The sequence below is a fragment of the Hippopotamus amphibius genome, chromosome 3 (genome assembly GCF_030028045.1).
Source record: "Hippopotamus amphibius kiboko isolate mHipAmp2 chromosome 3, mHipAmp2.hap2, whole genome shotgun sequence".
NCBI lineage: Eukaryota > Metazoa > Chordata > Mammalia > Artiodactyla > Hippopotamidae > Hippopotamus > Hippopotamus amphibius.
This window is the reverse complement of record NC_080188.1, coordinates 82,104,062-82,130,833: the sequence shown is the minus strand read 5'-3', so window position 1 is coordinate 82,130,833 and position 26,772 is coordinate 82,104,062. Positions and strand designations below refer to the sequence as shown.

Below are 26,772 nucleotides of genomic sequence, written 5' to 3'. Positions count from 1 at the left end.
GGAAGCTCCCGGGCACCACCCCAGACCAAGACCTGCGCTGGGCGCTGCGTCCCCACCCGGCACTCCCTCCCCCACGTCTGCACACCTAAACCTCACCAGGCTCCGGCGCTGCCACTTAACCGGCTGAGCGACATCAGGCAAGTGGCGTTCCCTCTCCGTACGTTAATGTCCTCATCTGTCCAAAGCTCAGAGTTGTGAGGATCAAGTGAGTCCACAGGCACAACGTACACAGGGACCTCCTGGTAGGCGTCAGCTGTCACACCACCACCAGTTCCGTCACCACCGACGTCCCGCCCCGCTTGCCTTTGCTGCCCTGGAGGTGGTCCCCTGCCCCAGCCTCCCGCTCGTTTCATTTACCAGCTGGGGCCTGCCGTGCCCTCCAGCCTGGCGCTGCTGCTCATGTTCTTTCTCCTCTGCTAGACTGTGAGGCTTCTGAGGGCCGAGCCCCTAAACGACGTGTGCTTCGTGGACCCCAACACACGTCCTCACCCGTAGAAGAAGCCAATAAACATCTGCAGAACGAACGAGGGAAGGAACTGGCCAGTGCCAGGTCCTCCCTGCACCTCATCTCCTGGAGCTCGTGCACGTCCTCATCTCCGGCCTTCTCTTCCAAATTCACTCCTCTTTTCCCCCAAGAGGGCTTCTGTGGATCACTTATCCAGCCTGAATCCAAGAATCAACACTGTCCTCGCTAATGAAGGCAGGCGTGCGCCCAGGGAAGGAGACGGAGGGCCAGCAGCGAAGTCCTGGCAGTGGCTCTGTCCCGTCAGCGTGGGACAGGCCTTTCATGAGTCAGACGCAACTCAAAAACAAGGAGACCCGGGGAATGGTCCCTACCTGGCAACTAGCTAATCATATGATGTCTCAGTTTCCTTTTCTGTAAAATGGGGATAATACCTACCTGACCCCCTTCCAGAAGCAGAAGTCAGTGAAAGGGATTATGAATATACGTAAATACAAGAAAATACCACCTGTGGTTTCAAAAGTGTTTGAGAAAAAAATGAAAAGACTGGCAAGTGGCTGACCCTCGGAGACCAATGGTCTCAAGAGTGACGATGTGACGGGCCCAGGAAGTCCGCCGGGACGTCTACTTCTGCTGGAAGCGTTAGTGAGGAGGCTGGTTTCACCAGGGCCTGCGCGACACAGCAGCTCCGGCTGTGGACCCTGAGCTATGCGCCTCGTACAAGGGCCCGGCCTGCGGGCCCAGCACCCAGAGGAGAGGCAGGGAGGAAGGGACGTATAGATAAACTTCAGAACCAGGAGTGGTTTCCTGAAATGCTGCCCTGGGTCTGAAAAGGCACAACAAAGGGTTTTCAAGATACTACTAGGGAGACTTGAGAAGTAAGGAGAGAAATCCGCTAGCCCCGACCTCCCCGTCAGCGGCTTCAGACAAGGCGCACAGCGCACGGACACTGGACACCCCACTACGTGGCTTCTTACAGGATTCTAATCGCTCGTTGTGTCTCCCAGTGAGAATAAGTCTCCCAGATTCATCTCCTTTATAGGCAATCACATCACACGCGAGGCCTCAGGAGTCAGCTTTGTACGAGGGGACAGACACCTCTGTCATTCTGTGAGTTGAGAGGTTTTTAAAGTTGACGGGAGAGTGTCACTTTGCGAACCTGAAGTTAGGAGGTTAATCTGAAAAACTCCATCAAAGGGCAGTCTTCTATCCCGAGAGAAGCCTTCTACAAGTCAAGGTCCCCTGAGTGTCACAGACCTTAGACGTCATCCACCACAGCTGCCGCGGGGACAACCTTAGGCAGTGGGGACAAGATCCCCGCGCACGTATCCGGCAGCTGAGGCCATCAGACAGTGTGAAGCCCGGACAGAGCACCAGGTGTGAGTGACCCCCGCCACCCTCACCCAGATCGTGTGGGTCAAGGAGGCTGCTCAGGGTGTGTGCCCTCGGCTCCAAGAACTAGGCATCTGGCTGACCTCCTCGGGCCTCTAATTTCAGCTTTCTTCTATGAAAATTAAGCTAGCAGTACCTTTCTTGCCCATTGCACAGTGCTGTTTGAAAAGTAAAATTGTCTGGGAAAGCACTTTACAAAGCAAAACACAAATGAAGATCAAGCCTAGAGAGCAGCAGGAGGAGACTCGAGTCTCCTTCTGTCTGGAAGACTGCAAAACGCCCATAATCCCTTGCAGCTCTTCCCATCAGGAGGTGGGGGGTTGCCCCCCTTCTGCACCTGGGCTGACCCGGTGGCTTGGCCAGCAGAATGCAGCAGAATCGGCCCGGTGGAGTCCCGAGCTGGAGCCTCAAGAGACTGTGCGCTCCTGCTCTCGCTTGCAGCCCTGCAGCCGTGACGCTGCCAAGCCAGGGCTAACCAGCTGGATGACGAGGAACACAGACCCCCGTCACCCTGGCCGGCAGCCACCCATGGGAGCCAGGCCATCCCAGGCCAGCGGACAGCAGCCCCTGCGGGAGTCCTGCCGGCATCAGCCACGCCCGCCCAGACCAGCAGATCCCCCGGGCAACCGCCAGGCTTTGTTTGTAGCCCCCGAGCTTTGGCGGTGGTTTCTTATGCACAAAAGCTAACTCACGCAGCAGCTCTCGCGGGGGAGTCACGGCAGCGTGCCCCCTGCTCCGGAGGGACAAGGAACAGGCCGACTGTCCACGGGGCTGGGAGAGGCCCCCTGGGGCCCGCAGGCCACCTTCCCACAGACATGGGGGCTCCTCTCCCTCCAAGAACGGCCCGCCTGCTCTTCTCCAGGGCCAGCACTTGAAGCTGCCCCCTCCTTTCCCCAGGGGCACAGGGCCCCCCTTTCTTCCAGTCTGCCTTGTGATGCCCTAATGCCCTCCACACCCCGCGTCCTACAGCCAGAAAGGACTCGAGAGATGGAAGACAAACCCTTCACTTAGGAGTCGAGGAGCACGAGGTCCAGTGAGGCCAAGGGACCAAACAGCTACATAGAGGCAAGGTCACGCCAACAGAGGGCTGGGGTCTTTTCCGCTTTCCTCAGGGGTTTAATGTTGCCCTGGGTTACATTCCTGCCTCTCACTCCAAATCCTGTTTCCGATCACACGCTTTAGCCCTGGACAGAGACCCCCACTCTCTCCACTGTCCACCTGCCGCAGAGAAGCCGGGCTTGTCCCGGGGGAGATGAGCGGAAGCCAGCGCGATGCGGGCCATTCCCCGGTCTGCCCTCACCAAGGCCAAGGCCACAGCTCCGTAGACAACTGTCCTCAAATCTGCGCAACCAGAGCGTAACGGAGACCAGGATGCCCTCTGCCCAGGCCCGGGGGCCCGCGGGGGTCCTCAGGCTCCAGCCGCGGGCCACCCCCACCCTCCCCGCCCGCTCCACCAGGCCTCCAGAGCCTGTGGAAAGGCGCTCTGGGGAGGCGGAAGGTGCCCGTAAGTTCTACTTCTCTTGCTCCAAATGAATGGGTTTTACCTTCCAGAGCCTAAAGCACGTTTATTTGGGGCCCAAGAGTCTCTGAAAACATAATAAAGAGAATGGATGCCCTCCTTGGGGTGGGACCAGCCAAAAAATGGCTCACGGTGTGCACACCATGCTTCCTTCTGGCCCGCATGTGCTACGTTATTTCTAGCAACAGCCCCCACGTCACTCCTGCCCTGAACTACTCTCGGTTAGGAAAACAAACGCCCTGCGCAACCCTCCAAACTGGGCCCAGGCCAGGGGTGGGCAGGGCAGACCTTCCTTTCGGTTCAAGGACACTCAGAGGAGACTCCTCCCTGCTGGTAAAAATGGAAATCTATTTAGACACTCTAGGGTCCAGGAGCGGGTGCAGTACCCACGACCCTGAGCTGGGAAGCGGACAGGTGCGGGGAGCGGGGACACAGGGGAGGACCCAGGCTGACCTTTGGTGGGTGCCTCGGGGCTCGGGTCGGACAGGTCCACGCGGAAGAGCAGGTACTGCTGGGCTTGGATGAGGAGGCCCGGGAAGTCTCTCTCCCCAGAGGCGAACTGCTCAATCTTGTTCTTCACAGATGCGAGGACCTGTCAAAACCAGCACGAGTGACGCACGTGCTTCAGCACGGGGCTCCACCCTGCGTCATCAGGCCATCGGTCAGGCACAGCCCCTGCTGCAGGAGCGACGGGGTTTTACCTGCTTGGGTTTGGGGCGGGAGGAGGCTCTCAAAACATCAAACCCATGAAAGCGTCGCAATTTGTCTAGAATCGTCAACACAACCAGTGGAAGAAGACACAGGACGGCAAGTGAGTGAGAAGCGGGGTGGGGGCCGAAGGCGCGCAGGCCAGTACCTGGTAGAGGGAGCGCACGCTGGGCTGGAAGACCATGTTGGTGTTGAGCAGGAAGGAGCGCAGGAGGGGCTGCGGGTAGCTGGCCAGCTGTGTGATGATGCCGATGAGCAGCAAGTTCACGTGCAGCGAGTTCTCCAGCATGTTCTCCAGCTTGGACAGGACCACGCTGATGAACGGGCCTGCGGGAGGACACGAGGCTTCAGGGCCGGCAGGGCGCACGGGCCGTCTCTCCCGGGGAACGAGGAGCCGCCGGGGCCACCCCGGGGCCACCGCGTGCTAATCACGTTCAGGCAAGTGTGGCCGACGCGGCCAGGTTGCCTCCTGCCTCAAAGCCAAACCACGAGACACGCCACCGCCACAAAAAGAAAGAAGAAACACGTGCGTGGGAGCTAGTATTCTGACTCCGTGAGCCGTTATAATACTTTGAAAATGATCACAGACCTTAAAAAAAAAGACCAATACTTTAATTTTTAAAATCAAAATATACTTTTCACACTGTGCCTGTATCTCGTAGGGCTACCAGTGCTCAACAACACGGCCGTCATCAGCCCCTGATGCTGCGTGCTCTAGGGCGTCACGCAGACATTAGAGGCCGTCACAAGTCTCCGTAACAAAAAACCTTCGTGTTGCTAAAGAAGAGCAAACACAAACTATGTGTCCCACACAGCAGCACTGTGAACGGGGGGCTGCCTGTCCCCGACAAGCACCTGAGAAAGACTCTGGCTCGTCCGCGTCACAAAGTGGAAGAACCCAAAGAAGAGGAGAGGGGACGATGGCCTTGGCTGTAATTCAGAGCCACACTTTAATTTTCAGAGGGAGGTGGGGGATGAGAGAGAGGGAAGGGACTCAGCGTGGGGAGCTGGAGTCTGCTGTGTCCTAGGTTCCTTAAACAAGAAAATCCCTATGACTATAAACACAGTTTGTAAAAAAAAAAAAAAAAAAAGGCAAAAAGAAGCTTTGACTGATTCGGGTCACTAGAAAAATAATATGCCTTCTGTTTGAGTTCACTGAAGACAGGGAAAATCCAGAAAATAAATCTGGCATTAATAAAATTACTTGAAGATGTTTTCCATTTTCACCATAAAAGTGGTCCATTACATGCAAAATCGACGAGAATTTTCTCTTTCCCCCAGTGGAGCTATTGATGATGCCACTAAACCACAGCATATTTATGACAAAAGCACATAACCCTTGGTGAATAAACACGCCTTATGAAGATTTCCCCAACATTAATATGAGTTTAACAAAAACATGCTTCATCACAAGATGCTTCATTCAGAAGCCTTCGCGTGGAAGAGGGTAAACACTCTGTAGGAAAGCAGAAGCTGTCTGTGAGAAACGTGGACACCAAACCACGCGGGCGGGCACGTAACAGGGGAACGGCAGTGTTCCCAGCGCCACAAACAGAGAGGAGGTCTCTAAGGGGCTGCGAAACTCAGAAGAGACGCTTTCCCTTTGTGTGTGGAGATTAGCCCCAACTTCCCCATCCTTGGGAGGGGACAGAGCTCCTGAGTCACTTTCCATGACACAGGAGGTTCATGAATTCTTCCAGCCAGCGCCCTTGTTTACAAAACAAAGCTGGGAGACTTTGTCCAACACATTCAGAAACTCTGGATTGCAGCGGTCCCCAACCTTTTTTGGCACCAGGGGCCAGTTTCATGGAAGACAATTTTTCCACGGACTGGACAGGGGGGTTTGGGGATGATTCAAGCACATTACATTCATTGTGCACTTTATTTCTATTATTATGACACTGTAATATATAATGAAACAATTATACGACTCACCATAATGCAGAATCAGTGGGAGCCCTGAGCTTGTTTTCACTTGCCACTCACTGATAGGGTTTTGCTGTGAGTCTGCAAGCAAATGATTCATGACGGTCTCTGTGCAGTCAGACCTCTCTGCTAACGATCATCTGTATTTGCAGCCGCCTCCCAGCGCTGGCATCACCGCCTCAGCTCCACCTCAGGTCATCAGGCATTAGACTCTCACAAGGAGCATACGACCTAGACCCTCACGTGCATGATTCACAGTAGGGTTTGGGCTCCTATGAGAATCTAACAGGAGGCTGATCTGACGGGAGGCGGAGCTCAGGCAGTGACACCAGTGATGGGGAGCGGCTGTAAGTACAGATGACGCTTCGCTCACTCGCCCCCCACCCCCCACAGTAATGGTCTGTGGCCTGGGGGTTGGGGACCCCTGCTGTACTGGAACCCCATTTTGAAAGCAACTTGATGGGGCTCCATCAAGAACCCCAAAAATGGGGCTTCCCTGGTAGTACAGTGGTTAAGAATCCACCTGCCAATGCAGGGGACATGGGTTCAAGCCCTGGTCCAGGAAGAGCCCACATGCCACGGAGCAACTAAGCCCATGTGCCACAACTATTGAGCCTGTGCTCTAGAGCCTGTGAGCCACAACTATTGAGCCCATGTGCCACAACTATTGAGCCTGTGCTCTAGAGCCTGTGAGCCACAACTATTGAGCCCATGTGCCACAACTACTGAAGCCCACGCACCACAAGGAAGAGTAGCCCCCACTCACTGCAACTAGAGAAAAGCCTGTGTGCAGCAATGAAGACCCACCGCAGCCAATAAATAAATTTAAATAAATTAAAAAAAAAAAAAGAATCCTGAAAATGTCACTGGTAGCTCTTCTTAATTCTAGTTTTCCAGGCAGATCTACCAGGGAAAAGTCTCCTGTAACACGTAGCTCCTTAATGGGAGCCCTCAACTTCCCTGCCACAGGCCCAGACTATACCTGGCCTCATCCGGCCATCCTACAAGCACGAACGCTGCACAGTGCAGCGGCAAGGGGACAGAGCCTACGGTCCATCACTACTGTGAGGGAGGACAAAACCCAGCCTGGCCCCCGAGCCCTGTGAGTCAATGTCATCGTTGTCTCACTTGAACAACAGAATATTAGGTCAAGGTCAGCAAACTGTCATGATAATCCACTAACAACATTAATTACAGCTTCTTAGGCATGTGCAATAGGAAACATGTATTAAATCCTTTCAAGTTCCTGTTTTATTCTTAGTTGATTTCTAGTGCTTTAAAAAGAAACCTCCAATAGCAAAATGCAGTTGCTAGGGGAAACTGGCACGCAGCTGAAAACGAGAAAACTCAGCCACAATTCAGAAAACCACAGGTGTATGGGGGGGGGGGGGTGCAGGGTGTATTTTTTCCCCTTTGCTTCTAGGAAGACAGATAAATTCCACACCCATAAAACACTGAATTTCAGAACGACTCATACGACATGGTTTTCTTCTCTCCCCTCAAGCCCTCTTTTCCTGCCTCAATGCCTCCCTGCCTCCGCTGCTCCTGTGCTTCCTGACTCCACGGGGAGCTGCCATCACTCTGCGCCTCCGCGCTACAGAGTGCACCCTGGAACCATCTCCCAAACGCGGACCGCCACCGCACCTCCCCTGCCAGCACTGCCTGCGGCCAGAGTCTCCTCACCTCTTGTCTGGACTTCAGCAGCAGTTTTTCTATTCTAATAAAGATTAACATGATTTAAAATTTTTCTTCTTCAAACAGTAAAGGAGTATAAAATAAAGAGCAGGCCCCCTCCCTGGAGGCAACCCCTGTGAACAGATCCGAGTGTATTCGTCCAGAAATGTTTCGTGTATATAATAAATAATAATAATAGAGTTATCATGAAAAACATTTATTAATCACTTAATAAAAACACTTATTAATCACTGCCAGGCAGTGTTCTAAGCACTCTTCATGTATTGACCTACTTATTCACAACAACCCTACAAGGTGTGTTTATTATTTATCCCCATATAAAGATGACGCAGAATGCCAAGTGCACAGTTAGTAAATGGAGTCACAATTTTAATTCAGGCCATCTGTTTCCAGTGCCAATACTCTTAACCAACACCCTATCTTGTCTGCGAGGGGGTGTGTGTGTGTGTGTGTGTGTGTGTGTGTGTGTGTGTGTGTGTGTATCTCCTGGTGTTTTTTATAATCAAAGGATAAAATGACAATGCTAACCCTGTTCAGCCCCTTGCTTCTCCACTGCACAATATCTCCCAGAGACCGTCCCACATCAGCACACACAGGGCTGTCTCATTCATTCACAAGATATTCGGTTGCCATGGGTGCTGCAGTAACAAAAGCAGCCCCCTGCTAATGGACATTTAGGTTATGTCTAGTCTTTTTCTATTATAAACAACACTGCAATGAACATCTTTGTGTACACATCTCAGCACATCTGTGTGAATACAGCTGTGAAAATGTTCCTAGGAACATTAACACTGGTGCATTCCGAATCCTAATACGATGACCAGTCTCTTACTTTGATCTTCCTGGCAACAACCCCTCCCCACTCCAATGCTCTCTCCAAACATGGATATGGTCACATCAAACATGGATGTGACCTTTCCAAACACAGATCTGGTCACATCACTTGTCAATTCCAACACTTCCAGGGCCATCTTCAGTGCCAGGAGTGCAAGGCCCCATTCCTCAGTGTGGCCCGAGGGCCCTCCTGAGCCACAAATCAACCAGCTTTGTGGCTTCCTCTCTGCCTCCCAAGATCCATGACTTGTCACCCCCATGAGCTGCCAGGCTCTTTTTCCTTCACCTGCTGTTTCCTCTGCCTGGACTGCCATTCTCAGCTGCTTTTACCCAGAAGCTTCTGTTCACTGTGTCCCCTCTTTGTGAAGCCTTTCCCACTCCCCCCACTGGGCTCCCCGAGGATTTGGGCAGAATGACTAACAAAACATTTCTCACTAAGAGAGTATAGTTCTTTGTTGATGTCTTCTCAGAAAGTCTACAAATCCCTTCATTTTTGGGTCCTTAGTACCTAGCACAGAACATGCCAATATTAGAGGATCAATGAAAGACTAACACATGCATGAGTAAATAAAATTAGACAGATGAAATGGAATGCTTTGATTCTGCTGAGAAGCAAATTCATTTTAGCACAAATCAGGATTCCATGCAGAGAGAGACAGTAAGCCAAATGCTGCAGAACACACTCAGAAGTTTGGACGCCACGAAGTTCACATATGTGGAAAGAGAAAAGAAGCTGTGTACAAGTTTCAAAGGAGGAAAGAGGCGAGGTTTTAGTTAAAATTACCTGTTTGTATCCAAATCCCAGATTATGGTTTGTTGGTTTTCAGGTGTATCATATTCAAAATATTTATGTTATTTAATAGGCAGTATATTAGCTTTTTATTTATTTATTTATTTTTTTGCACTTAGCTATACCTTGTCTCCTCAATTTACATATTGCCCAGGGGTGAAGCTCCTTTGTAAGAAAGCTGGCATAGTCTAAAGAACAATCTTCATTAGCAGTGGGTAGTCCTCATGTCCTAGAGAACACTGCAGACAAACTTGGGGTTCCTGCTTGGGGACAGTAAATGGGGCAGCCCTAGGGCAGAGTTGGGACTCAGCTAGGTTACTTTGCCCGCTTCCTTCCACCAAGCTCTCCCCCCGCCTTCAGTCGGCCAGGGCCCCCCTGCCCCCCACATCAACTGGGAAAAGCTAGGTTATCTAATCCTTTTTACTTATGAGCGACAGATTGAATTTCAATTAAAACCCATTCACAATGAAATGTTATCCTGGTTAGAACCTCAAGCCTTTTAATTGTGGAATTAAAAGCTTTCTCCTTGTTTAAGTGAATTTTTAGGCATCAGTAAACAGATGAATAAATACTGGAGGAGGGTGGAAGAGCTCCTTGAGATCATGTGAAGCCTACCTGGCTGGACCCCGAAGATACTGTGATTGCCTGTGTTTTGGGTGAGAGGCATGGTGTCTCCCTGCTAAGCTGCCCCCTGCTGGCCAGGGAAGGACAAGCCTCAGCTGAGGCTGCTGGGGGCTGCCTGTGATAACCGTAATGACATGGGGGTGCGCCATGCCCGCCCCCGGATCACATTTAGTCCTCCCAGGTTAGGACACCAAGGCCACGTGGCTGGAAGTGCCACAGCCACGAGTCCCCACAGGCCTGACCCCAAGGCCGGTCTGTCCCTCTGAGACGCTAAGATGCTGGCTCCTTCAGGACCCTCTCCTCTAACTGAACACCATTCAGGGGTCCCACCGCAGCTGTCCCCAAGCCTGAGGACCCCTCCTCTGTGCCAGTTCCCTCCGTACCACGATTTGCAGATTCAGATTTTGTAACAGAACAGGACCCTGTGGGGCCTTCCCAGGACAGACCTCCCCCATGTTCTCCACCTGCCTCTTGCCTTAGGAAAACGTTAGCCAAAGAATAAATTTAATCAGAGAAATGAGAAACTAAAAAAGCAAAGGAAAATAGTCAAGCAAGACAAAATAATAATAGTTTAGCTATTAAACAAAATCAAGGACCTTCAGTTCCTCTTCAAGAGCTATCGGTAATATTCTTAGCCATCTCCTTTGAGCTGTTTTGCAGATACTGAAACCCCCACCAGGTGGAAGAAGTTAACTACATGACGACTAGACTGCAGCCATGACATAAGCTGCCACAATTCTGAGAACTGGCCTCAAGGAGATGGGAACAAAGCAACCCTAGAACTGAAGACTAACTGTACTTAAAACAATCAAGATGACGCTGATCAGACCACCACATGACCAATTTCAAGATGATTGTCGGAGCTGACTACTTTTTTTTTTTAATTAATTTTTATTGGGGTATAGTTGCTTTACAATGTTGTGTTAGTTTCTGCTGTACAGCAAAGTGAATCAGCTACACGTATATACACACCCCCTCTTTTTTCTGACATACAATAAACTGCATATATTGAAAGTGTACAATTTGCTATTTTTTTCTTATTAGTAATGTAAATATGGCAATCCCAATCTCCCAATTCATCCCACCCCAACACCCCCACCCCCTGCTTTGCCCCCCCTGGTGTCCATATGTTTGTTCTCTATGTCTATGTCTCTATTTCTGTCTTGCAAACCAGCTGATTTGTACCATTTTTCTATATTCCACATACATGCGTTAATATACGATATTTGTGACTGTGCTTTTTTTGCATGTAGCCCCCTCCTTCCGCCGATACACTCCTGAAGCTCCCCTTTAAAAGCTCTTGCCCCCTGATTGGCAGCGCAGAGCTGGTTTTTGGACACGGGTCCACCTTCTCCCCAGGTAGCTGGCCTCTCCTCAATAAAGCAATCTTTCTTTTCCTACCAACACGTGTCTCTCGAGTATTGGCTTTCAAGCAGTGAACAGCAAAACCTGAGTTCAGTAACAATTTTACCTAATAATTTAATGATAATAATTCTATCATAATTCCTCACCTCAATCCATTTACCTGATACCCAATCCTACCCCTTTGCCTCTTCCGTGATCTCTACCAGCTATTAGGGGTATATCACCGGAACACACCCCCTCTTTAGCACAGTGATGAGTTTATGTGGGTCTACTCTACTTATTTTTGGATGAAGATTTTATGATTAACAGAAATGAGCTCCCAGGCAAAGGCATGACTAACCCCAGTGGCCTCTGCTGTGTGTACACGGCCACATTGATGCAAGGAGTATTCTGAGTACCTACTATGTGCTCTGTCCACTGTTCAGGACTAGGGATAGAGCAGAGAACAAGCCAACACCCGTGCCCTCATGAAGCACACATGCCAGTGGGGGAAACTGTAATTTTTTAAAAAATACACATAAAAACAAATGCTAAGGAGAAAAATAAATTAGACTAGAGGAAATGAGGCTATTAAATAATGAGACTGGATTTCCTGTGTGGTTTAGTCAGTCCTACTACTTTATCAAAGGCATATCAAGAGAAGTTACTCAACAGCAAAATTTAACCTCTAATTTGCTGGGGGGGGGGGGGAACCCAAGACAATCATTGCAAGAATGGCAGAGTAAGATAAAAATGAAACCACCCCTCCCTGCTCCTTACAGAAATAGGTAGGTAAACTGATAACGCTCCTTACCTGCACCTACCTCACTCTCCTGGTACAGTACATATAAGTGCATTCAAAGGCATAAACCACATAGCAATCTAAGCGCATCACCTGTGAAAGGGGTGCTCTGAGTCCTCGAGGGACGGTGACTGGCAAAGGCAGCCTCATCTCTCGCTCCAAATGGGGACGGCTGGGTCTCTGCAGCAGGAGTCTCAGCTATGAAAGAGTCAAAGCCGTCCTCCTCCTCTTCTGGTTCCTTCTTCCCTTTCTCCTCTTCTCCTTTGCTCTCATCTTCTTCCTCCTCTTCCGGCTCCTTTATGAGAAGTGAGGGGTCAGATGAAGAGAAATTCTGTCCCATCAAGCCCTCAGTGCTGGAATCCAGTTCTTTAATGATCTGGTCATACTGGGCAATGAAATCTTCACCCTCGGGGTTAGTCACCGCCAGGTGTGTACCATGCTCTGCCTCGGGGGTGGGGGCTGCCACCTCGGGGTTTGATTCTGGGGCGACTGCAGGCTCGTTCTCTTGTTCAGGTTTCTTGGACACACTGTGAAACACGTCTGAATCATCCCCACTATGTCCCTCCTCTGAATCTGTCTCTGGCTGAGGGCTGGGCAGGGGGCCATTGTTCACGGGGGGACCCTGGACCTGGGTCTGGGCTTGAGCTGGGGGCCTCACGGCATCCTGTGAACTGCTGGTGCCCTCAGCATCCTTCTCAGCACACAGCCTGTACACCATCACGTCATCCTGGAAGTCGGATTCTTCAACGTAGGCCCCTTTGACGAGCAGGATGGCATTCTTCTTCATCTCCTGGATGTGCTTGGGGGGGTCCACAGGGGCTGGGGGGCCCGAGTCCTCCCCATCCTCATACGGTCCCAGGGAGCCCCCACCCGTCCCCGAGGAGATCCCGGTGTCATAGCTGTCATCCCATTCCAGCTCCGTGTGGCTCTTCTTTCCAGGAGCTGGCTGGGGCCCCGTCGGCCCAGGGACCTGCTGCAGGAGCCTGAGCACAGGGTAGGCGGCGCTGGGAGCCCTCTCCTCGGGCGGGCCCGGCAGACCTGGGCAAAGCGCCTCAGGGTCGGGAGAGTCTCCATCGTACAGGGAGGACCACACACGGCAGTCCCTCATGCAGCGGAGGATGTTGGTGTGGGCCTCCCAGAGGTACTGCAGGTAGCTGATGTCCAGGGCTTTGCCGTACTCCACGATGCAGGCCGACGGCGAGAACGCCTCGGGGGGCGGCTGTTCTGCAGGCCCTGTGCGGGGAGATACACGAGTCAGAACTGGGGGCGGGGGGGTGACACAGGCAGGGGACGGGGATGCGACTCGACGGGCTGCCAAGGCTTTGTCCCACCAGCTACTTTGGTTCTAAAAATTTCCGATTAAGTGATTTCTAAGCAATTTTAAAAAATGGTTATGTTTTAAGGAGGAAAAATAAGAACAGAAACCCTATCCTCACAGAAGATATGGAACCAGTCTGGCTGATCAGATCCTGGCCATTGCCAACAGAAGTCCATGACTTGGCATCGGTCTTCAGAGAAATGCGAGCTAATGATGGCAACCTCTCAAGTTGCTGGGAGTGAGACAGGCTGGGACCTGGGACCCTTTGCTGCAGTGCTTGCACCTGGACCCACCACTCCTCAAGTAACAAAACACAAAGAAACGGTATGGGACTAAAAATAATTGCACGCATGTGCAGTTGGGGCAACTTCTGGACCCCAGAGATACAAAGAGACCAAAAAACCCAACTGCGACTTTTGAAGAGACTGGAGCACAAACAGGCTGTCGGGAGCAAAAGCAGGGAGGGCGCTGGGCCTGCCGCCTGCACGCAACACCACCGACGGGGTGGGCAAAACTCCCGAGCCACCCCTCTGGCCCGACCCGTGGACACACCCCTGCCCTCCCCCCGTGTAAGGAACAGCGCGCCCCCCCACCCCAGGGAGCGCGCGAGCAAGGCCACCTGTTACTTGTTCTCGCTCCCGCTGCTGCAGCAGGGGCCCCGGTAAAGCCTTGCCTGAATTTCCTGTCTGGCCTCTAGTCCATTTCTACGGCTTGGGGAAGCCAAGAACCCTGCAGGTAACAGGAGGATTAAGTTAGGTAATATATCCAATATGGTACCTGCCACAGAGCAGGTCATAATTTAAAAGATTTTTACTTTGACTCTAAAGTGGAAAGCCTGTATAACCCATGAATTTGGGAAACAGATTTTCTCTAGAAAACCCTGGATTTTTTGAAAAGCCTGATAATTCATTCTGCCTTCCAGGGGATTACTGGGAATTATGTGTACCAAAGAGCGTCTTATGATAAAGTCATATTCACTACCAAAATAGCCCCTTTTAACCTAAGAATGATACTCTGACTACCTTTGATGTTAAAAAGCTCTCAACTGTGTAACTGAAATAGGTATGAAAACATCTGCATTTAAGTTTACATTTTCTTTTAGGAAAAAAAAAAAAAGGACTCAGACAAGGGAAAACACAAACTCTAGTATTTCTTAAACATCTACTACATGACCAGTGCTTTATCAGTGCTATCTAATTTAATCCTCACAACAGCCCTACATGGAGATACTATTTTACAGATACCACATTTACAGATGAAGAAACTGAGGTTCAAAGATCACCCAACGTGTCAGGGGCAGAGCCACAAGTCAAGCCAAAGCTGTCTCACAGCAACCTCTCTTTTTTATTTCATTCGATGCCACACCTTTCAAGCCTCTTTGTTATCTAAATCTCTTCCAGACTGGGCCACAATTGAACCTTTAAGAATACATATTTTCAGGTGGTTAGGGTAGACATAATTCTCACCCCGCCCCCCCCCCGCCCCCCCCCCCCCCCCCCCCCGCTCTACTGTTACAAGTTTCTCTCTTATCCACTTGACTACTGATAATATTTATTTAGCACTTACTACATGCCAGGTAGTTTTCTAATAGCTTTGTATGTCCTATGTCACGTATCCTTGTAACAACCCTTTGAGGAAAGTAGATGAGGAAAAAAGCTTAGGAAGATCACGTACTTTGCCCAAGGAAGTAGCAGAGCCGAGATTCAGAATCCTAGCTCTTAGCTACTGCACAAAACTTACATTACCCACCTACCTACGTATGTAACCACCCATCTATCAGGGCATTTATCCACAGTAAGGCAACCCCAGGAGGAGGAGAGAGAGAAGAAATGGAATTTGGAATCAGAGGACCTACTGACTGTGTAACCTTGAGCAAGTCAATCCCTCTCTCTGAGTCCATTTCTTCATCTACAAAATGGGACTACTACTGTCTTCAAAGGATTAAATGATAACACAGGGAAAGAACGTGGCAAGCTGCCGGCACTCAACCATCATATGCTTAACTTGAAAGCTGAATTCTGCGGTAAGGTCAGCCACAGACTCATTCTTAAAACAACTTTTTTAGTAAATAAAAGACATAAATTTGTAAATGCATTTTTAAAAATGACAATTGGGTAGGAAAATATAAGATATGCCTGCTAGTTTGCCTAACAGGGAAATATACTTAAAGTACAGCTTGTTACACTGCCACAAAAAGTATTCATTTCCATGATATGCTGTATCTTTATTCAAAAACTAAGAATCAGTAAGACAACCTTAATTTCTAAAAATTACATTTATACCAAATATGCTGATATTTTCTTAGTCAAGTAGCCCAGCTATTAGACAAAATACATTTTATCGAACAGGACTCGAGCTGGAAGGACGGAATGACACTCTCTGGAGGGATACCAGGATATAGACTGAAAACACTGAAGTCAGCACAAGGCCGGGACCATTTCCTAGCGGTCACAGGACAGGCAGACCCTTCCTGAGCTGAAGCAGGCTTCTGACCACCAAAGACACACAAATGCCCCCTTGCTGCAGCTGCCTGCTGGAGGGAGGGCCGAGGTAGACACAGGTGGCCATTTACATTCTACATGTACAAGATCAACTGTGGCTGAGAAACACCACATGAGTACTGTGACTTCTGGAACAACAAATATTTATGGAAAACCCCTCACGAGGTCAATCAAATGAATCATATACTCTCGCCATATCAGACATTTCACGTTTTAGAATGATACATGATTAGCAGGCAAGCATCCACAAATGGGTCCCTTTGGAAGTTAAAATAAGGGCTAACTCTGTCTTAGCTACAGCCATCTTCACACCCTCAGCCCCATTTTGTTTAAAAAGACACGCTGGTACAGGATTCATATTTGGACTCTGAGGATGCTGCTAGGAATCCTAGTTAAAATAAAGGTCTAGGAACAATGAGTAGGTAAGGGTCGGGCACTTCAAGGAACATTGACTACAAAGTGTCCAGAACTCTTTACAAAGCAGAAAAGGACCCCCAGTTAGTCATAAAAGAAATGGGGCTCACCGAATCACTCCCTGTCTACCTAGAGAGACACACATCCAAGGAGAGATGGACGTTGGCATCCTTTTGTTTAAAGATTATCACTAGCGAGGTCCTCCCCTGATAGGCTGGGACCGGGGACCCTTCGCTGCAGTGCTTGCACCTGGACAAACATCTCGTCTCCTCCAGCTACCGAATACAAAGGAACCATAAGGGACTAAAAACAACTGCGTGCCTCCGCGTTGGGGCAAATTATGAAGAACAAGATATAAAAAAGCCAAAATCCAGCTGCCACTTCTGAGGTGCCAGGGGCAAAAGCAGAGCACTGTTCACAATCCCTGCACACAGCACCACCAAGGGGGTGGGCAGACCACCTAAGCCAGCCCTCCGGCCCAACCCACGGATTCGCCCCACCCTCACCCACTTAAGGGACCAGCTCACCCCACTTTACGGAGCTAGCAAGGGGACCTGCTTCTTGTTCCCCCCCCTCGGGGTACAGCCCGCGTCCCAGTAAAGCCTTGCCTGAACTTCTCACCTGGCCTCTTTTCAATTTCTATTGATGAGAGACTCAAGGACCCAGGCGGGTAACACTCGTACCTGGACTATCAAGCGTGCACTTTGACCAGAGAATATAATCCCTCTCCTGGTTCCCAAGCGTCAGGGTGATCCCGCTGGAGCAGCAGACGGGGGTCAGGGCGAGCAGCTTGGCCGCAGAAACAGAGTAACAGTCTCTCTCCTTCACAGCCCACCTCTGACTCAGCATCATGTGATTGCAAGGGATCAGATACCTGGAGAGACAAAAAGGGCTGGCGTTTGGTGTCTGCGAGTCCCTTCCCAGTCAGCCACCGCCTAAGCCATGATGAGGACCCGTCTCATCCTCTCCCCACTCTCACCCCAGCCATCCGACCAGCCCCCAGGGCTCCCTCCCATGCCTGAAACTTGTCAAGTGCTTCTTTCTTCAGACGCAGATTTAAGGACCTTCACAATTTAACCTCCACAAACGTCCCCATCTCTCAATGGATCTGCTATCTCTGTGTGCCTCCGGGCCTTTGCACCTACTGCAACCTCCCCCTGCAATGTGCTCTCCCCTCCCCCTGCCTGACAAATGCCTTGTCATCCTGTGAAGTCCAGCTTCAGTGTCACCTTCTCCGGGAAGGCCTCCGGGCTTCCTACTCCAACATGGAGCTACCCTCTCTGTCCACTATGCTCACGGCCCTCGACTAAGGCACCATTACCAGCATCACAATTATTTCAGCGTCTGCCTTATCAATATAATGTGCTAACAGAGCAAGCACCTCCTTCGAGAGTTTCGTCTCACGATCCCAGAAGCTCTGGCTCAGAGTGGGTACGGAAGGACAGCAGTTGCACAAAAAGGCAAAGCACGCATCATGGTGCAAACATCCTCTCACGTTCTCATGGGGGCTCACGAGAACATATTGTGCTACAGGTGTTCTGTCCCCAGTTCCAACGGGTGGGTATGTGTAAGGTGGGGGGACGATGTCCCTCCCTCCAAGCAATAATCCAGACACCAGCAGGTGTCCTTCAGTTCAACTCAAGTCTGACACTGTCAGCGCATCCCACAGGTTAAGGGTTCAGGCCTACAAGATCCCCCCACCCCCAACACACACACACACACACGCTTCAGACGCCACTCACAAGTCCGAGTGTCACCTGTGCTTCTGGCCAACCGACCATAAATCAGAGGTTCCAATGACACCCCCCCACCCCGCCCCCATGCCATCCCTGGATTCGATTAATTTGCTAGAGCAGCTCACAGAACTGAGAGACATTTTACTTCCTAGGTCACTGGTTTATTATAAAAGGATGTAACTCAGGAACAGCAGTGGAGAGATGCACAGGGCAAGGGGTAGGGAAAGGGCGTGGAGCTTCTGCGCTCTCTCCAGGCAGCCTCTCTCCCACCACCTCCATGCATTCCCCCACCTGGAAGCTCTCCCAACCCAGGTGTTGTGGGGCTTTATGGGGGTTTCATTATATACTCATGGTTGATTGAATCACTGGCCATGAGAGCTTCATTCAACCCTCTCCCCTCCCCAGATATCAGGGGGTGGGACTCAAAAGAAAAAGGGCAAAGACCAAATACATATTTTTCCTTATAAACCACAACATCACAGTCGCCAAGGACTCACCACAGAGCACTGGGCCCCATTTCACACAAAACACTTCTGGGTGGTAATCAAAGCATTTCAGGATCATCGTGCACCTGGAGACAAGAAAACCTGGGCAATTGTTTCTGACCCCCTTGGAGCACATCCGCGGGCAGCGTGGGTGGAATGAAGCGTGTTTAAATGGCTTCCTTTCCTAACAGCGAGAAAGACCATACTGCTTATTTAAACCAAGATGGAACAAATGGGATGCAAGCCTCACGGCCAGAGCCGCGTGTGCAGGAGCCAATTCCAGAGACCCCGAGCCCTCAGGCGAACAACCACAATCTTCAAGAAACGAGAATGTTTTTGTTTCTGGATTTAGCTTTTGAGAGAGAGGCAGTACAGAAGAAAACAAGCTATGATTAAGGATTCAGTGAAAAAGATAAAAGTACAACTTCCAGGGTATGTCTTGAGGCCAGTCAACACTAAGCCGTCTCCCACAGCTCCTGCTGGTCATGACTGACCCACTGCCAGTGCCTGAGTCAAGGAGGAAAAGAGATTTAATTCTCTTCATAGCGCTTTTCACTGAAGGTCTTAATAACGTTCATGGTATAAAACAACAAACTTGCCACTTTACCTTCTGTTCTCGAAAAATAAATCAAACTATGCCTCCATCAACCCAAACCTTAGCTAGGCAGCCAGGTAAGGGGGGGTCTTGGTCTCCCCTCCCTGCACCCACGGGCATACAACACGCACACACACACCTGAGCCTAAATCTCTATCACTAACATCCAGACACCCCGAAGGCCTGATGTGGTGGTGTCTGTTTGCAAGTTCAGGTGCACGGAAGTCAAAGGTTCTAAGAACAAAAAGGAAAGACGGGAGGGCAGTGTGCAAAAGGGCCAGGTCTGTTCTAATTCTTAGCCCAGCTCTGGGGACTTGTACCTGAGTCGTACTGGAGAAGAAACATCTATAGGTAGAAAATGAGCTTTTTTTCACAAGGATCTCTGTGAGCAGAGATGCTCTGTTGACCAAGAATGATGCAGAGGAGAGAGGTCTCCCGCCTGTCAGAACGCGGCGCAGCTCTGGCCCTGAGGACACAAGGGCAGGCAGCGCTGCTCCAGCACCCCGGGGCGCGGTGGGGGGGAACCCCGCCCCCGAGCACTCTCAGGAGGGGCGGGGACACAGCAGGGACCGAGGGGAAGCAGCGCCAACGCATCGGGCTCAGCAGCGATGCTGCTGGGGCAGCTGCGCTGGGGGACAGACTTGTTCGTGAACACACGTAAGACCCCTCCCTTGGGACCCCCCAGAACGGATGGCTGACGCTTCCAAGGGGGCCAAGGTCTTTGACGAGGGGTGAGAACAGAGCCAGGGAAGCCCATCCTGTGGTTGTTGACATGAACGCTTCTGCTCTCACAGGCGAGCGAGGCCCAGGGAAATTCAGATCACACAGGATTTACTGTATCCTTATTTTCCTCATTAATTATTTAAGAAATAAACTGCTTCCGTGCTTTTACATACTGCAGGAACTCAATGACTGCTTCCAGCTCAAACCGAGCATATTTCATGACTTAAGCTGATATACATAGATTTCTACTCTTTGTTTGAAGCACTAAAAAAAAAAAGTAACAGTGGATCAAACCTAATAAAGCTATTAATCAAATATCACCAGTGGGTAGCTTGAAATTATATTAGAATAAAGAATTCTTGGAAATTTGCAACTCTGCAAATACATGCTTTCATAGAAACTAAGAATTTTCTTCTGAGCAAATCAAATAAAGGGAGATCCCCCACAGGCTGAAGAAGGGGGTCCCATAAAATTGGAAATTGCAGAGTCAGTTTCAGTGAATAACACCCCTGCATTCAAAGCAGTACCTCTACTACTGTGCCTTTATAACGAAGGATTATCCCAGAGGGAAGAGTGGGAAAACCGCACACTGACCCTCTGTCTTTCCATCATTTACACAGAAAGATTAGAAACAGAATAAAATCAGAAACTCCCAAATGTCAAACATCAAAATAAAGTGGCTCTCGAGAGCAGAAAAATCACTTAGGAATTTATTACAGATGTCTATCATCAAACTATCTTTTCATTTCAACTATATTTGCCTGGAGTGGGATTTTATTTAAATTCGGGAAGCAGTAAATATAATCAGAGACTAATAAATGGTTTTAGAGGCTCAGATTACTTGAAGCTATCCCAATACAGCAGGAAAAAAAATATTCCCCACATTGTCCTCCTTTTTTTCATTATTTCCCCAATCCTTGGCAATCCTGGGTCTGCTTTCTATTTTATTGGATATCACTCATTGAAATAAATCACCATCACTTCTGAAACAATTCAGCAACAGCCAATCAATAACAAAGGACACACACTGCCTACTGCTACAGTGACAATAAAAACAAACAAAACAAAGCAGTGAAGTTTGATGAAGTAAGCAAAGTGCTTCTGATGAGATGATGATTACTGATAACCTCAGTAATGTACCAACAGGCATAAATCTTCAAAGCAACATTAGTGAATTTCAAAAAGCCCCTTTGTTTTTCAAAGATGTTCTGGCCACATTTCTCCCATTCATCTTACCCGAGGCTTGCTTTCTCCCCACCTCTCCTCCACTCGCCTAATGCCCACGTAAGATGAGAATGTTCCTGAAGTGAACAACAGGCAAGCTTCTCTTTGAACAAAGCAGCCTCTATATGAACACAACAGGTGAAGCAGTTCACACACCTAACAAAGGACCAGCACCCCAACCAGAATATTCAAAAACAGCATTCAGGGTCTTAAGTAATTAAATGTGACCTCAACTGGGAAGTGCCAAGAACATGGGGGTGATCTGTCACTTCACTGCTTGTCAGCATTTCCTGCCTGCCTTTGGCCTATCCTAGGTCACATCCCTGGAGGTGGACAATTTCTCCTTGGTTTTTGCTGGCTGAAATAGCCTCTCTTCTGGGGTACCTTACTTCAGCTTACTTTTCTAATACTTTGTGGAAGGAAATAAACAGATCCGCTACAAATGGATTTCACTTTGAAATGGCAACAAAAACTGATGCAGTTTATTTACCATGTAACAAATAACTTCATTAAAAGGATTCACATAATCGTCACTGCTCTATTGCCTCTCAGATCTACCAGCTTACCATGTACATTCAAGTGACTACAAGTGGCAACAACAAAAAAGATAGCTTATTAAGCCTATTTTTTAGGTCCCTTAGAGTTTAAATGACTAGAAAAATAAGGATGTATCATTGTCCTTGCTTTTGGTACAGATTCTAAATCAGAAAAGACGTTTTCATTACAGAAACCGCCCCCCTTATTTATCCATGGGGGATACGTTCCAAGTCCTCAGTGATACCTAAAACTGTGGATAGTACCGAACCCTTTATATACTATGTTTTTTTCCTATGCATACATGCCTATGATAAAGTTTAATTTATAGATTAGGCTCAGTAAGAGATTAACAACAATAGCTAGTAATAAAATAGAACAATTATAATAATGTATTGTAATAGAAGTTACATGAATGTGGTCTTTCCATCTCTCAAAATATCTTACTGTGCTGTACTCACCCTTCTTGTGATGTGAGATGATAAAATGCCTACAGGATGAGAGGAAGTGAGGGGAACAACGTCGGCCTCATGATGTAGGATCAGGCTGCTACTGACCTTCTGACATATAAAGGAGGACCATCTACTGAAGGTGCGCCTGGGTCACTGAGTCATGAGGATGCTGACCACTGGATATCGGGGGCAGACGATGTCAATGCCTGGGGATGCTGGGTGGGGTGGGGTGAGACTCCATCATGCTGCTCAGAACAGCATACAGTTTAAAACCTATGAATTGTGTATTTCTGGAATTGTCTACTTAATATTTTTGGACCACGGTTGACCATGGGTAACAAACCTCGGAATGCAAAACTTAAATGTGTGTAGTGCTTTACAGTATTTCAAAACATTTTCACAGATATCACCACAGTTGATCCTCCCCTAAACCTTACGGGGTAGCAAATTCCAAAACCAAAATAGGTCAAGGGGCCCTAGATGGACTCATTACACCTTATCACTTCAGCCACCATTGTTCATAGCCTTCTCATATTTTTAAATCTCCTTATGTCTATCTGCTGCAAATATAGTAGTAACTTCTTCAATCTATCTTCTAGTTTATTGATTCTCTCTTAATCTGTATCTTAAATGCTATTTACACCAAACACTCCATTTTTCATTTTAATAATTACAGTTTTTACTTCTAAAAATCCCAATTGGTTCTTCAAATCTGCCTGTCATTTTTGCTTGATAACAAAACACCATTTTTATTTTAACAGAAGGTAGTAACGAGTACCGGCGAGGATGTGGAGAAACTGGAACCCTGTGCACTGTTGGTGGGCATGTAAAATGTGCAGCTGCTATGGAAAACAACAAAATAATTTAAATAGAATGAGCATATGATCCAGCAATTCCACTTCGAGATATATGCACAAAGGAAGTGAAAGCAGGGTCTTGAAGTGAGATATTTATACACCCATGTTCATAGCAGTGTTATTCCCAACAGCCAAAAAGGGAAGAAATCCAAATGTCCATCAACATGGGACTTCCCTGGTGGTCCAGTGGCTAAGACTCTGCAATTCCAATGCAGGGGGCCCAGGTTCGATCCCTGGTCAGGGAACTAGATCCCACATGCCACAACTAAAGATCCTGCATACCACAAAGATGATCCCATGTGCCACAATCAAGACCCAGCACAGCCAAATAAATAAATAAATATTTCAAAGTGTCCACTGACAGATAAATGGGTAAACAAAATGTAGTATAAATAATGTAATATTATTCAGTCTTAAAAAGGAAAGGAATTCTGACACCTGCTACAATATGAATGAACCATGAAGACACTGTGCTAAGTGAAATAAGTCAGGTACAAAAGACAAATCCTGTATGAGTCCACTTCCACGAGGTATCTAGTAATGGTCAAATTCATAGAGACAGAAAGTAGGATGGTGGCTGCCAGGGGCTGGGGGAGGGGAGAAACAGGGAGTTAGGGTTTAAGGGGTACGGAGGGTTTGTTTTGCAAGGTGAGAACAGTTAGGGAGATGGATGATGGCCATGGTTGTACCATACTGTGAATGCAATTAATACCCTGAACTGTAAGGTGAAGTTGGTAAATTTTAGGTTCTGTGTATTTTACTACAATTGAAAACATTTGTTAAACCTGGGAGGGACCAGCAGCTCAGAGGGCAGAGACCAGGAAGCAGAGGCTTCCTGTGCGTCTGCGTGCACTGACCTCTGTATCTGCCCCTCACTTGCTCTTCTCAGACTCCCCTGGGCAGTGTAGCAGAAACAGAAATACAGGAATTATTAAATAAAGGGAAAGTACTATCATTATATTCTCATCATCATCCTTATTAAGGAAACAAAGCAGAAACTCAGGCTCAGAGCGTTTGGACCAGTGGTTACGCCCAGCACTCTTTCCATGACTCCTTTTGGAACCTGCGACCACATGCCCCTCAGGTGCTTTCCTGGGAAATGACAGGTCCTTACTTGCCCTCGAAATGACAGCCCTGACTTGGACGTGTAAGTATTTCAATCACGAGCTGATTTCCTCACCTTCATAAGACACAGGTCTGAGTCTCAAAAGAAGCTTTGACTAATATAACCTCTGAGGACAGTTTTTACAACAAGCACCACCCTATGAGTAGACAAAGGCCACTGAACAGAAGCATTCACGCCCTGGGCTCAGTCTCCCCCGGTGACCCAGAGCTAGGACGCAGGGCCAGGCTTCCAGGCCCACCAAAAAAGACGGCTGCTTTCCATGCCATCAATGAAGCAGCACTCAAGAATCTAACATTTAAATAAAATCAGGATTTACCCTTGTTGGAGGCAAAGTCTGGTTTTTGGCAGTAAAAAAGGCTTTAACAAGTTTCTCTAATGGATTTCATTTGGGCTCTGCTAATGCACTGTCACATCAGTAGCGACTTGATGGGAAGCAAACGTAATCCTTTTAGGACAGATAACTAATGCTCTCTGGGACTACCTAGGGTATTTCTTTACGAGCAGATTTGTTCTCTGCTAATGCCCTAAGATTAGTTACTGACGACCTGATCTAAACCCCTAAAAAGCCCAAAAGCTCTCTTTAAAAAAATTAATAGGTTATACTCTCCCATAAAACAATGACTCGGTAAGGCTGCCACCATGTGCCACCCCGTCCCCCCACCCCGTGGTGTGTGCATCGATCCCTTTGGCAGGACGCCGCGTCTACACCGCAGCCTTCCTCAAACCAGCGGTTCTCAAACTCAGCCTCGCATCAGAATCCCCTGGAGAGTTTGCTAAAACACAGCTTGTTGGGCCCCACCCACCACCAGAGTTTCTGACTCCGCACATCTGGGAGAAGGCCAAGTAGGTGCGTTTCTCACGGGCTCCCGGGTGATGCCTCCGCCACGGTTCCCAGGACCACACTTGGCCGCTTTTCCCCTCTCACTTTTCCACAGCCACCTCTGGGGGAAGGCTGGACATCTCTTGGAATGCCAGCGCCTCAGCAGTTCTGCTCAGGTCACATCTAAAGCCCAGTGGGGGGCCAGCGGCAGCCCGGTCCTCCTCCCTCTTGCGCTGCTCTCAGCGTCTTCTGCCCTTCTGCCCAAGGCGCGGTCAAAGGCAGGGTCTAAGGAAGAAGGAGGTGGAGCGTGGGTGCGAGGACCTGGCTGGCTCTTTCGTTTTTGCTTCCACACCACCAGAGGGGCGTGTGGGCGCACAAGCCCTCACCAACTCTCTTCCTTCACAAAAACAGCTTCTCTCAGGGACCCTGAGAAGCAGAGGCGGGGTCAAGACAGAATTTGGTGTTCCTGAGTTTCCTGCCAAACGGCCAAAGTAATATTATCCTAATAGCAGTCCACTTTGATTCTTGATGCCTGTCTTCAAATATCACCCCCCTTCATGAAACCTTTCCCACCTGGACGTCTGAAGGACATACCTTTTCCGTCTTATATACATGTAAGTCCTTTTCAATTCGTCCCCTCCATGCCTTATTCCCTTCTGAATTGTACACAGAAAGTCCTCATTAAATATTTACTGAATTTAATTGAAATGCACTCACAGGTCAGACAGTGCGCACTCTAGGTGCACCATCACTAACGCAGGAGGCAGAGAGATTATACATCAACAGCATTTCATATTTAGAAAAGTTGTTTTCAATAACAACTTGTTAGAGAAAGACATTTAGCTATGGACCAGAAGAGCATTCATAATACTTCTGAAAGTCTCCAGACATTCTACTTGTTCTTTCCAGGAATATATGTATAATATAATACATTTGGCTCCCTAAAAACTCTTTTTAATTGATCAACTTTATTCAAATAATTTCCAAGAACACAGAGTCATCTCAATGGAACCAATTAAAACTTTTAAGAGTAAAACTAAAATTAACCTTGGGAAATAATGCAGAAATAAAATTGATTTTCTTGATGATTTTCTTTCTTAGAGGCATGGCCCTTGCTTACCTTATATTACCAGAGAAAAACATAATAGCAACAGTGTAGAGCTTTCCTTCAAGGGAACAAAAGATGGCCACTCACCTTAGAATTAGTTGTAACATCACATCTTCACAATGTAAACCGATGAGAGTTCTAAATAATGCCAGCGACACCACACAAAGCTGGGAAGCAATAAACACACATTCTATTTCAGATATTGAAAGGACAGCTCTACCGCCCACAGATGGTAAATAAATCAGAATTACAAAACGAAATGACCCCCCCCCTTTTATTTAGCAGTTTTAATTAAAACAAACAAAGAAACAAAACCATGCTGCTGCCACAGAGAATGTGTATCCAGGCTATCAGTTCTCCTATAAGATTTGATTCAACAGCCAGTGCCTGGAATTATGCCATTATGCAGAATACAAAATGCCTAACCTCATATTTCCAATTTGTAAAGACCCAGATGAATATGCCCCCTACAACTCCCCAGTACACGTACACACACACACACACACACACACACACACACACACACACACACACACACACACACACGATCTCCTCTTTATGTCATTTGTTTTCCTAGTTATTTTCAAATATGACACTGGTTAATTCAAGACAGGGCTGACAGAAAACTGCATATACCCCGGCCAACTCTCCCTCTAGAGTCCTCAGCCCCAAGCCTCAGCTCCTCTTGGCTTGTCTCTTGGTTTTGGGGCAAACGTTCTCCTGGGTTCCACTTCCCATAGTGCTGAGGGGCAATGATATATTCAAAAACAAGAATCCTTGCA

The 26,772-nt window shown here is 48.5% G+C and overlaps 1 protein-coding gene across 13 annotated transcripts in view; it reads right to left on the bottom strand.

The window, feature by feature from the left end:
• FHIP1A (FHF complex subunit HOOK interacting protein 1A) overlaps positions 1-26,772 on the bottom strand; it is a 256,905-nt gene that overhangs the window by 7,606 nt on the left and 222,527 nt on the right. For 12 of the 13 annotated variants that reach the window (XM_057726592.1, XM_057726589.1, XM_057726600.1 and 9 more), the window contains 5 exons: positions 26,078-26,157; positions 17,014-17,204; positions 12,191-13,330; positions 4,231-4,409; positions 3,828-3,966 (listed from right to left, as the gene is read on the bottom strand). In XM_057726592.1, coding sequence (XP_057582575.1) covers positions 3,828-3,966; positions 4,231-4,409; positions 12,191-13,330; positions 17,014-17,204; positions 26,078-26,157 — 1,729 coding nt within the window. The remainder of the gene's footprint in view (positions 1-3,827; positions 3,967-4,230; positions 4,410-12,190; positions 13,331-17,013; positions 17,205-26,077; positions 26,158-26,772) is intronic. The other variant, XM_057726601.1, reaches the window with a different exon arrangement.